At 59.6% G+C, this 12914-nt stretch overlaps 1 protein-coding gene across 1 annotated transcript; it reads left to right on the top strand.

The window, feature by feature from the left end:
• Positions 1–330: 330 nt before the first annotated feature.
• Positions 331–2190, top strand: VOLCADRAFT_116316 (uncharacterized protein; the record flags this gene model as incomplete). Its single annotated transcript, XM_002947166.1, has 5 exons — positions 331–381; positions 452–493; positions 762–869; positions 1484–1580; positions 2104–2190. Coding segments are annotated over 5 exons (385 nt in total), but the record flags the coding sequence as incomplete, so codon positions are not given.
• Between the last annotated feature and the right edge of the window lie 10724 nt (positions 2191–12914).

Raw genomic sequence — 12914 nt, 5'->3', positions numbered from 1 at the left:
ATAGACTGAGCCTGTATGTATCACTTGCATATAGTACGACACCCTGGGGGTTGTCTTTAGCACCTCATGGCTGATTACACCATGGCAACGATCTCAAGCCTTATTATACCGCAATTACATGACCAGCGCCAGCTTGCTTCAATACAGCTTCAACGGTTAACGCACTTTAAATACGTCATGATTCGTGCTTTCCTGTAGGAGTTAACTTCGCTTTCTAGGTCCTAAACATTGACGATTCTCCGGTAGACTATTGCTTGACGTGATAATTGAGCTCGACTTTGCGGCGCGTTGACGTGCTTCAGGAGGCTTGTTTCCTAATTACAGTAAAAAATGCCGCGATACTACTGCGATTACTGCGATACATACTTAACGCATGAGTCGGTGCGTGTTTGGTACTCGGAGCTCAGCGAGCCCAAATTGTCATCTGCTGACGGACGGCATGGCTTCGCAGGCAGCGGTTCGAAAGCAACACAACTCGGGTTATAAGCACAAGGTGGGGACCTTTACTAGTCCCGGGCTAGCAGTCCATGGGCTGGGCTAGCAGTCCTTGGTTGCGGGATGTCGCATCCGGCCCTATCCGGGCCTTCTACATAGTCTGTACTGCTATATTCAGTGGCGGCTAGCATATTTATGGTATCTGTTAGGCAGTTCCCCTAAATCGGTGAAAGGGGGAGGCGCCACAGCCTAGGAGCTACACGCGGGGCCCCCTAGCTCATGTTTCTCCCAACCCGCGTCTCATCCGTATACTGTGCCTTCTGCAGGCCAATGTAAGGAACTACTACAACAACTTCCTTCAAATCAGCGCGGAGGCGGGTGGCAGCAGCAGCAGCGGCATGGGCCCCATGACGTCATCTATGCCAGCTGCACGGGTAGGCTGCGTGTCTCTAGCGATCAGGCCATGTCAGGCCATGTCAGGGGCCATGTCAGGGGCAGGGCGTACAGCGAGCCCTTGAGCTCTGCACCAGTAGATGCCAGGCTTCTCTTTGGTGGTATTGTTTGGCCTTTCCATCTCTGACACAGACACAGCACCGGACAGGCCCTGCCATCCACGGGGGATTGCAGTTTCCGGGCTGTACTCAGGACCGTCGGCCTATGGACAGCAAAAAGCACAGGGCAATGAAGCACTTTTTTGGCTGGCTGGGATGTCCCTACCACTTGCGGAGGTGTCTACTCAAGCAACTGGTGGATGGGATGATTTAGTACGGCCCATGGCGCACACGGTGGAACCTCCTGAGGGTGGGGAGAGAGAGAGAGATGAGATGGGCTGGATGAACTGGAGATGGGCTGTCTCCCAATCCACTACACGGGCAGCAAGATGCTGCAGTTGTTCCTTGTGCTTACATCCGCTCACACGGGCAGCAGAGAAGCACACGCATCCGCAATCCAGCCACAACTGCCGCCACCCGCAGTCGTAAAGTCGTCCAGGGGCCTCTGATCCTTCTGACAATGTCCCGTCTCGGTATTTTCCTGCCTCTACCCGCAGCCAATGGGCCCTATGGGCGGCGGCATGGGCCCTATGGGTGGCGGCATGGGCCCGATGGGGGGTGGCATGGGGCCTATGGGCGGCGGCATGGGCCCAGGTACGCTCCTTCTCCTCCTCCTTGCTTAACCTCCTTTCTCCATTCGTCCTCTTCTCTTAACCCCCACCTCCATCTTGCATTGGCGATTTGCATGGATAGTGATCCCTCCTCCCCCTCGGAGACGTCATCCGGTTCCTCCAGTCGTCGCGACTCATCGCTTTGCAGGAGGGTTGCAGTCGCCTCCCCCGGGCCCGCACCTGGAACCGGGCGCCATAAGGCACGCGCCGCATTGCGGCTGATGCATGTGAATCCCTGCGGATGCCTGGTCAGCATCCTCGGAATGCTAATCCCCGGAACACTGTTTCATCCTATGCCTGTACGCCTCTCACCTAATTTATGCACGACAAGCTTGTCCTCAAGCTTTTACCTAAAGCTTTCGCTGTCTTGAAGTTTTGGGTTTACTGTGTTGCAAATCAGCGGTTGTGTGTCCATAGCAATGAATGGACCTGCTGGGCCTCCCTCCTTGCCAACAGCCATCTTCACGTGTTCCTTTCGCCGCCTGTTTGTTGCTGTTTGCGTGCAGGCATGGGAATGCGGCCCATGGGAATGGGCATGGGGATGGGAATGGGCATGGGGATGGGAATGGGCATGGGAATGGGCATGGGACCAGGTACGTTGGTTGACGGGCGCATTCGGGTTGTGCGAGTAGCGGCGATCGTGGGGCTTTGACGGCATGCCTGCAGATTCCCGACGGTACCATAAGGGGGGCCTGTAGTTCCCGGGCTCCACACAGCAGCCTTCTTAGCATCAATAAGCTGTTGAACGAGCGCGTATTGGTGTGGCGGGAGGGTAGGGTAGAGGTTGTGGTGCCGCACGAAGGAAGGGGGCTTGTCTGCCCCTGCTTTACACAAAGATCGCGACATCCAGCGCATCCAGTACATGCCTCAATTCGCTCAAGCAAGGACAGCAATGGGCCTAGGGTCGTTTTGTTACCCATTGATTAAACAGCTATGGCGCCGATAGATGCTATATTGCCTGTATTGCCTGCCTGACTGCCCGTATACCTTTCGTCTCCCCTGTTCAGGCATGATGCGGCCTCCTATGGGGGGCCCTATGATGGGCGGCATGGGAGGGCCAGGTAAGCTACTGTCCCTCATCGGCTGTCCGTGCCTGCTGCCTTGTCCCGCACAGCCCACATGCCATCCAGGCCATCACTTTTTCATGCATGAGTTAAGTTATGGCCTCTGCTCTTGCATCTTTTCAGGTTGGCACGTTTTGTTTCGTTTCGTGCATATTTCTATTGGAATTTAGGTTTATAGGAGACTGAAAAGAGGCTATTATATCCCGATCTTGCTCGGTGCGGCATGCAGGCATGATGGGCGGTCACATGATGGGCGGGGGACCCATGGGTGGCGGCCATATGGGCGGCGGTGGCGGCCATATGGGCGGTGGTGGCGGGCCCATGGGCGGTGGTGGCGGCCCAATGGGCGGCGGTGGCGGCCCAATGGGCGGCGGTGGCGGGCCCATGGGCGGTGGTGGCGGCCCAATGGGCGGCGGTGGCGGGCCCATGGGCGGTGGTGGCGGCCCAATGGGTGGTCGGTGAGGGGGCAAATCTACGGCGCGTTTGGCGTTGAGCCGAGTGTTACTGTAGCTCTCCTGTTAGCTGGCCGTCGTGAGAAGTTGGTTTGGGGCCCGCGCTGAGACGCCTGTGGCGTGGCAGCTGCTGCTATAACTGCGGGAGGGAGGAGGAAAGGGAGGGAGGGGGAGGAGTTATTGGGGTGGCTGTTGGCGAGTCGGTTTGCGGATGGAGACATGTACTCAGTTGTCACAGGCCCGACCGCAGATATTGTCATGACGTTCAATGGCGCCGAAATATCTTGAGGCGAGGGTTGAGTCGTGGCGGCTGTGCAGTGATTTTGACGGAAGCCTCTACAGGGGTAGCGCACATAGGACCTGACGGGTGAGTTACATACCTGTACAGTTGATGTGTTACTTACCGTGGGGTTGTTCTTGGACAGGTATTGACAGGAGGAGCCGAAATGGCGGGTCCATGAAGTCTATGGGATGGGGTGGATGGGTGTAGCTGGCAAGGGTCAGCTTGAGGCCGCCAACGGTTCTTCAGCTTGTCACTCGCTTTGGCGAAAAGTTGTTGTTGTGCGAAGGACAGAGGTGTCGTGGCGAAGCGCGGTGCAGTCCCGGCTCGGCCCGGCTATGTGAGTCGTCCGAGCATGCGCCGATAGGACTGACGCAAAGGGTGTCGTTTGCAACATCTGTACTCCTAACGTGTCGGTGATTATAACATGGATAAAAACATGGCTCCCTACAAGGCGACTTGACTAGAGGCGACTGACTTCGGTGCATGCACAGGTTGCCAATGCCAGACACGAATTTGAGTTACTGCACCATTTTATGACATGCAATCGGTGTCTACAAACTCTGCTTAGGCCGTAGGCGTCAGGTCGATTTTATCTTCAAGAAAGTCGCAAGTTGATGTACTACATCAAGTTGGTTTGGTAAGTTCGGTTCGTAATCTAGCTACTAGCCTACCACAACATTTGTATCCTTATCCAACTTCCCAGCACATGGATGAGCAAATCGTAAGACTCCACTTTGTGATTACGTGGTTTTTTTGATCAGCTTTGAGTAGAATGCCTTCAGGTCATCGCAAGCAACAGCAGAAACAGCATCAGCCTTCGCCGTCCAAAGGCAACTTCGGCCTTGGATTGCTTTTCTTTAAGGTAAACTTCATTTGCCCTCGTAGGCTGCCATGGCTGCCATTGGTTGCCCCAGAACGTTCAAAGCATCAAAATAAAATTGTCCTAATCGGACGCAGGCAGATGGCAGCCAGGTTACAATTCAACATTGTTCATCTCATGGCGATGGCAGTTCGCCCCGACCCGCCACCGTACCGTCTTTACGGTTGGACTTGCGCACCGGCAAGGTCAGCCACTTCGCGCCATGAATATGAAATCTGCCTGATGTACAACGTGTTGGAATCCATTTCAATGCAACTCGTCCCCAACATCGCAGGTCTGGGTTGTGTCCTCCGCCCCGCTGCCCGCCGACTCCCAAAAGACCTTGGGCATTGTCGGGCTGCTGCGGCTGGAGCGTGGCGCAATCTTAGTGCTCGTCAACAAGGCTAAGAGGGTGTGCGGCTGTGGACACGGCTGCGTATATCGGGGGATTAGGGCTCCACGAACCTGTGTGAATGTGTGTGCGTTTCCCCCTCTCCCGGCCATTAGAATTTATGTGTTTACGGTTCCCAAGCGCCAAAGGGCAAAACTGTACGAAACTCTATGCGCGGGGCGGAAGCGCGTGCGCTTTCATCCGCCTCCTCCATGTCGTACAAGCCGTACGGCGCACCTCCACCCCTATCCCCCATCCCCATCCCCATCCCCCCCTCCAAACACACACACGCAGCACCGTGCCGCATACACTTTCCCCTCCCCCCGGGGGTGTTCCCAAAGGTTTGCGGTCTGCTGGACGGCCCCGTGTACAAGGTGGAGGACACCACGCTGGTGGCGCCTGAGGCCATCAACTCATGCGCTAACGACCTCCGGTAAGAACCGTCAGCTGGCCTAGGTGGGGGACTTGCTGGCGGGGCTGGACGCGGGATGATGCGGGGAGTGGGTGAAGAGGTCGAGTGAGGTTGGGCAGGGGTACGTAGCTCATGATCTCCCACGCCGTCCGCCGCGTGTAACCAGCATGTCTCCAGATGACTCTGCTACTGCCACTACCCCACTACACTACTACTGCCACTGCCATTGCTACTGCCGCTACCGCTATTGCTGTCGCTGAAGGTACGCGGCACTGCTCCAGGAGGGGCTCAACCCCAGGTGTTTCGGAGGACATCTCTACTTCAGCCACACAGCCAACATCACGTCAGCCCGCCAGAGGCAGGTGCGGCATCAGGGCATGGAGATGCTTAGGGTCCGCTTGCGGATTGCGATCCGCACCGCGGTCTAGTAGACCCCTGGGGGATAAAGGGGAGGAAAGGATTCCAGCTTTCGGTGCTATCCAAGGCTTAAGAGTATTTCGCAAACCTAACTGTGCCGCTGTATCTCCACGTCTGTTTCCTCACGCTAAGGTAGCTGTCGATGGAGGTGGAGATGGAGGTGGTGGGGTTCTGCTGCCGAGCCTGGGTACCTGGTGGGTGGCCAGTGGCGGCGGCGGCGGTGGTGGCAGTGGCAGTGATGATAAGGGCGATGAGGAAGGTGGCAGTGGCAGCGGCAGTCGGACGACGACCTTCGGTCAATGCAATGCCGGGGCCGGCGGCCGAAGCGCACCTGGCGGAGGCGGCAGTAGCAGCGGCAATCGCGTCCGCGGCGGTAGCAGCGGGGGCTGTTTATGGTCCCGTGCTGATCGCCGGTTTCTATGGAACGGCGAGCTCATGCGCCCCCTGATTGGTGAGGGGAGGGGAGGGGAGGGCCGGGGAGGGGGGGGGAGGGAGGGGGGGAGGGGGGGGAGAGGAGGGAATGGGGCGTTATGCAGATGTAAAACTCCTACCACCTGGGAAGGTGGAGGGAAGGGAGATTACATGATGAAGATGTGGATGCAGCAAACACGTTTACGGGAAACAACGGCCGTACGAGTCCAAAGCAAAGGGGAAAGAAGGCGTGTGACACTGCGGGGGGGGGTGGAAGGGGGAAGGGGGGGAGGAAATACCCTAATGCTGCTCGGTCACGGAGGGAAAAAAAGAACTGTGCCGACGTGTCCAAAGCCGCTGCGAACTGCTGGAGGAGTCCGAAGAGCGATCACGCGACTGCTCTTCTGTGGACTGTGAACTTTACTACCAACATTTTCGGAGCGCCATGTCCAGGTGTCTGTGTCCGTGTCGAGGGAGGGGGAGGGGGAGGGGGAGGGGGAGGGGAAGAGTCTCTTCAAGGTTTGCACCCTCCGAGCACCACAACCGCCACCTTGTGCGTCTGACATTTTTCCATATTACCCCCTCACCTTCCCCGTCACCTCCCCCGTCACCTCCCCCGTCACCTCCCCCGTCACCTCCCCCGTCACCTCCCCCGTCACCTCCCCCGTCACCTCTCCCGTCACCTCCCCCGTCACCTCCCCCGTCACCTCCCCCGTCACCTCCCCCGTCACCTCCCCCGTCACCTCCCCCGTCACCTCTCCCGTCACCTCTCCCGTCACCTCCCCCCTCTCCCCCGTCACCTCCCCGTCACCTCCCCACCTACCCCCTTCCCGTAACTCCCTCCCCTGTCCGCCCTTCAGAGGCGGGGGCGGAGTCCTTCGCACTTCCAATTATGGCCGGCTACGTGGGCCAGGCGACTGGCGCCACCCTCACCCTCAGGACCAGGACCAGCAGCGGGGCCAGCAGCGGTCAGCGGGAGCCCAGCGAGGGCGCGGTCGGTGTTCCCGCCCCGGCCGATCTGACGCTTATCACCCGCTTAGGCGTTGAGCGGCCTGTAGCTGGCGGCTGGCGTAGGGGAGTGGACCAGCAGGCAAGCGGGTGCCTCCTACACGTACCGCGCAGCGGAGGGAGAGAGGGGAAGGAAGGCGGAAGGGATGAGGCTGAAACCGAGAGCTGGGGGTTTGCGGGGAGGGTTTGCGAGTTTTGTGGAGATCCTCCTTCTTTCTTTGCCATCTCTTCATATTGTTTTGTATCGGGCGGTGTGTACGTTTGGTGTCCGCCGCCTCCTGCTCCGCCCTCCGTCCACAGCCGCCGCATTACATACACTGCTGCTCTCTGTGCCCCTGACCTTATGCAGCCTCCTCCCTCAACTCCTCTTTTCCCACCTCCCCATTGCTCAGGGTCACACGGCGGGTTTTGCTGAGACGGAGGTGGTTCTGACGGTGTGGCAACCGGAGGAAGACACACACTCGCATGGCGAGGAGTGCGATCCGAGCCCACATCACGGGCAGCAGCCGCAGTCGGAACAACGGACGCCGACAGAGAGCGGTGACAGCCCTCGGGACGGTGTGGCAGCACCACACAGCCGCAGGGCGGCGGTGACGTCAGGTGCTGCCGGCGGTGTTAACGGCGGTGTTACCGGCGGCTGGCTACGGCGGCGAACTCGCGTAGCTGTGGCCTCTTACGTAATGGTGAGCGGCAGTAGCGGGAGGGGGAGGGGGAGGGGGAAGGCCTCTGTCCGTCGCCACTGGGATGGACACCAAACACAATTTTGTGCCATGGCGCGTAGGCAACACACACATCACCCGACCCCTCTGAAACCCAAACCCTGACCCCCCTCCCTTTTTCGCACACCCCCTACCACCACCACTCACACAATATCCGTACGACACAGGCTCGCGGCAGTGCGCCCCTCTTTTGGGCTGCCCCTCCGGACCTGAGGCCCTGCCCCCGGCCCCGGGGGCCGGAGGACACGCAGCTACATTACGGCCCCTTCGTACGACATATGGCGCAGCTGCTTGAAACGTACGGCAAGGTGAGCATCTAGCCTGATATCGTCCGTCCCGCTGTCCCTGTCTGTCTGTCTGTCTGTCTATGTGGCTATCTGTCTTCCACTTCACACGTTATCCGGTTGCCTCACGCTCCACTCCACTTCACTCCGCCCCGCCGTACCTTGCCGTACCATGCCGTACCCCGGCTAACCCGCCGTCTTCATCCGGTGATAGCCCCTGTTGCTGCTGAATCTCCTCTTCGGAGCCAACCAACACCAGCAGCTGCGACTTCATGACGTACTGAGCGAGCAGGTGCGTGGGTATGTAGTGGGGGAGGGGAGGGGGATCTTGGGGGTTCAGGGGGACCTGCAGAACGGGAGGGAGCTCTCTTGCCTTGTTAATCTTGTTGTTGTTTGTTGTTGTAGTTGTTACAGCGGCTTACCAAGCTTCTATGGAGATTCTGGGGGCAAAGATTCCTCTTGTGTTCTTTTCGCGCGCGTGTGTTTTGTTGTGGGGATAACACCGCAACGCAGGGCTGCAGCAGGGGGGTAAGGGGAGGGCAAGAGGCGGCAAGAGGGGGAGGAGGAGGTCACTTCCATTCCATTCCGTTCCGCTGCAGGTGGCGGCGTACACGGCCTCCGGAGCCCCCCGGGGGCAACCGCGACAGAAACAGGAACAACTGTCCCCGCAGCAACAGGCACAAGGACTAAACGAGCAGCAGCAGCAGCAGCAGCAACAGCAGCAGGAGGAGGCGCTAGGTGGCGGCGGCAGGACGGAGGTCGCCTCCAGGGGGGAGGAGGGGGAGGAGGAGGAGGGGGAGGTAGAGCGTCCCGCTGTGACGGAGGACCCCGCAGAAGACGGCTCCAGCCGCCGCCGCCGCCGCCGCCGCCTGGAATCCGAGTGCAGCAGCCCGCAACGAGGACCTGAAACTGGAACGGGAGCTGTACTTGGAAGCGGGGCTGACGGGGTGGCGGTGGCTTCCACGGCTGGCGGAGGTGGCGCCAGTGGATGCGTGTCCCTTGTGGGGTTTTTGCTCCAGGGGCGGAGGGCACTCGGCGAGTTGGCGGGGTCCGGCGACACGGCGGCGCTGTTGGAGCGGCGTGTGGCGGATGAGGGGCGGCGCATCCTTCGGCCGTTTCTGTCCGTCGTAAGAAGTTTGGGGGGTTGGGGTCCAGGGTGGGTTGGGGTCCAGGGTGGGTTGCCAGGGTGGGGTGTGTGGCTGTGGTTAGCCAACAGATGAGAGGAGCCCGGAGGCAAGTGCAGTACACGTGGAAGAGAAGCCCCTCCGCGATCTGTTCGGGTTCAAATCTGACCGAGTGCGGCCGCCTTGCCGGGCCCACACGGGGAGATGAATGTACGCAAGTGACCTCTCCCGGCCCCCGCCAGGCACCGCCGTATCCTCCGAAGCTAGTGTCGATACGCCCCAATGCTACTGCCAGTACACTCTAATCGACTTCGATTATTTTCATCCTCGTGCTTTTTTACTCCGATGCGCCTCGTCATTACTTTCTTGTTTCCGTTGTGGTGGTGGTGGTGGTGCTTGTTGTTGTTGTGGTGGTGGTGGTGGTGGTGGTCATTCAGGATGACTTGGAGATGGTGGTTCCGCTGCTGCCAGCCGTGGGAGGGGCTTCGGCCGGCGAGGCCAGCGCCTCCGCCGCCGCTACTGCCGCCCCTGCTGCACAGTCCCAGCCGCATCAGCCTTCCTCGCCGGGCGGCGGCGGCGGCGGTGGTGCAGCAGCAGCAGCAGCAGCAGGAGGAGGAGGAGGTGGAGTTGCCTGGTCGCCGCCTCGTTGTGTCGGTCGCCGAGTGCACTGCCCGCAGGGGGGCCTGGTGCGAGTCAGCAGCGCCAGCACCTCTTCCGCGGGTAAGTGTGGGGGCCGTGCAGCTGACCCAACCGTTCCGGGGCCCGGGCTCTTTTCCTCCCCTCATGCCTCCCACCGCCGGCCCCCTCTCCTTCCCCCCCCTCCTAGCCCCCCCCCCCCCCGCTCCCTTCACTCGCGACCCCCCTCTCTTCCGCTGTCGGCCCTAGGCGGGTGCTGCGAGGAAGTGGACCTAGCGCAGTACGCGCTGGCGCTGCCGGTGCTGGGGGAGGCGCTGGTGGCGGTGGGGGCGACGGAGGACCCCGGAGAGCTGATGTCAGAACACGCCGGTGTCGTACACGGTGGGGTTTCTGCAGCCTTTTTCCTTTTTGGGGGAAAGCGTGGGGGCTGGTAAGGGTTCTGTGTGTATGAGCTATATATGTATGTACAAAATGTACGGAAAACGACGTGCACTCCCCCGAAAACACACACATTCCCCTTCCCCCGTTTCCCCCGGTCCTCCCTCCTCTCTCCTCTCCCCCCACACACATACACGCACAGCCCTGGCGCACCTTTGGTCCCACATGGCGGATGTGTTATCGGATCAAACCCTCGGTACGGCTAGCCAGGCGGGCAGGAGGCTGCGGGCTGCTGCGGCTACCCTGGAGCGCGGGAGCGGCCTCCTGCTGGAGGGGCCCCGCGGGCTGTGGAGGTTAGCCAGGGACAACATACTGGCAGCGGGTAGGTAGTTGGTGGTTGGGTGGTTGGCGATAACGAGGGAGGGAACTCGAGGCGCCTGGGTGCGGGGAAAGGCTGTTAACGTGGGTGGGGTGGGGTGGGGTGTGAGGTGGCAGCATGTGAGTGGAGTTCGGCCCGACGTGGCCGTGGCTGTAGCCGTGATCACGATTGCTGCTACTGCTACTGCTACTGCTGTTATTACGACTGTGCTGCCGCTGCCACTGCTACCGCTACTGCTACTGTTTCTTCGTCTGCGTTGTTGTCCGTCCCGCTCCCCCCTCCCCCCTCCCCCGTGTGTGGTTCGTCTTTCCCTCCCCCCCCCCCTCCCCAGGCGACTTGGTGTCCCGCTACTACTACTCCAACTTCACAGATGCTCGGAGGCAAGATGCACTCGACCTCGTGTCGGGGGCATTCAAGGTGGGGGCGCGTGTCTGAGTACGCGTGTGTATGTGTTTGTGTAACATGTATGTTTGCAGGGTAGAGGCGAACAACGCCCTGCCTGTTTATCCACATATACCGCATCCGGATTGCCAGTGAGGCCATCCGCCTCCGGACTGGAGCCCCACAGGCCCCTGAGTGTGTGTGGGGGGGGTGGGGTCGGGGGGTCGGGGGGGAGACAGCGAGCGTTGTCCTTACACCCTTCCCCCTTTCAAAATGTGGACGCCGGCAGTTCGTTCCTTGTTTCCTTGCGTATGATTCCCGCTTCCCTCCCCCACTTGCCTCTACCCCACTAACGTTCCGAGTGCAGATGGCCTGCCCGCCGTCGGACCTACCCCGCCGTAAGCCGCCCAACACCACAGCCCTGCAGTTGGGCATATTGCTGGTGTTGGCGGCGACCATTCAGGTGCGAGCCGGGGGGGGCCGCTGGTGGGAAGGGGGGAGGGCCGGGGGGGTGGAGACAACTGGCGCGTGTGTGTATTCGTGTGGTGTGATTTAGGGGGACGTTTCTGTCTGGCGCATGCATACACATTCATACCGCGCATAGCGCCTGTCGACCCGGTGGCTGGATCGAGCAACCAACTCGCCTTCAACTCCCCCTCCCGAGCATACATACACATACACATACACATACACATACACATACACATACACATACACATACACATACACATACACATACACATACACATACACATACACGCATATATACACGCTCTTGACATCACTTTTTAAATATCAACGTCTACTTTGGAAAACGCAAGCAGCTAAGTATGCAGTTTTAATGTAAACTTCTACCATGTCGCTGGTGACTATCCGAAGCTCGCGTCGGTATGGAGTTATTCTCCAGTGTACCGCCACCCATACGGCATTTCCCCCCTCCCCGATCACGGCTCCGAAGATCACTGAAACATACAGACAACTAAGCTTACACACATGCACATGCACATACACATACATACACAAACACACACACACACACACATATACAGATGCACACATACACACACATACAGACGCACTGTGCGCAGCCCCGAGGGACCTAGTGACGGAGGTTCACCCCCCCGGGGCCCCCGGGGGGACAAAACCCGTGTGGGGCTGCAGGCCGTCATGTTGGTGTTCCAGCGACCCGTAGGCCTAAGGGATGTGGGGATGCGCGTGCTGGGCCCCGCGGCGCTGGGGGTGGCCTTGCTGCTGGAGGTGTTGCGGCGGGGGACCGGCTACGTGGAGCAGCCGCTGCTGCTACAGCCGCAGCAGCCGCAGGGCGTCTCTGGCTCGTACCCTTGGACCACCGCCACGGCGGCGGCGGCGGCGGCGGCGGCGCGGTGATATTGACGTGGACGTTGAGCCACTTGGCGAGCTGAGCGATAATGATAATAATTAATAATAATAATAATAATAATTAGTAAATGATGATGATGATGATGATGAGGAGGAGGAGGAGGAGGAGGAGAGGAGGTGCTGTGGGGAGAGGAGTCGCATGTTGGGGGCGGGAAAGGGAGAGGGAATATCGGTGTGCCTGACGGCGCCAGGACGGCAAGGGTGGTAGTCGCCGCTGCGTTGCGTTGGCGGGTTTGGCCGGAAGGGGCCCGGTGGTTTCGGAACCGGCCGTTGGTTGAATGTTGGCTGGTTTGTTTGATGGTTGGTACTTGGGATCTATCCGTCTGTTTCCGTTGCCACTGGCTATGGTGCCCGATAAGGGATTTAAGCTTCATGCTTGCGATGGCGGATCCTGGAAACTTCGATAGTCACAGACTCGCGTTGCGGTGAAGGCTTGGAGGTGAAGAATGCGGTTAGGTGACGGCGATCTCAGGAGATGATTTGCAGCCGGTACGGCGCAAGAGGGCGCGCAACTATGGGCGTTTTGGGCCCAGCAGTGTTCGGCGCAGGTTATGTTGTTGCCGTACCGCGGCATATGTGGTTTCTGTACCGCGGGCGAAGTGCACGTGTAAGGGCGTGTGACGGAGAACAGGTGGGAACTGGCTGGCGGAAGGCTGCCAGCTGTGGGGAATGCATCAACCTATGTAGCTTCGTGACAGATACGCAGGGATGCACGCGCGCC

This window comes from Volvox carteri (assembly GCF_000143455.1).
Source record: "Volvox carteri f. nagariensis unplaced genomic scaffold VOLCAscaffold_5, whole genome shotgun sequence".
Classification (NCBI taxonomy): Eukaryota; Viridiplantae; Chlorophyta; class Chlorophyceae; order Chlamydomonadales; family Volvocaceae; genus Volvox; species Volvox carteri.
The sequence above is the reverse complement of the archived record's forward strand: the minus strand, read 5'-3'. Positions and strand labels throughout refer to the sequence as shown.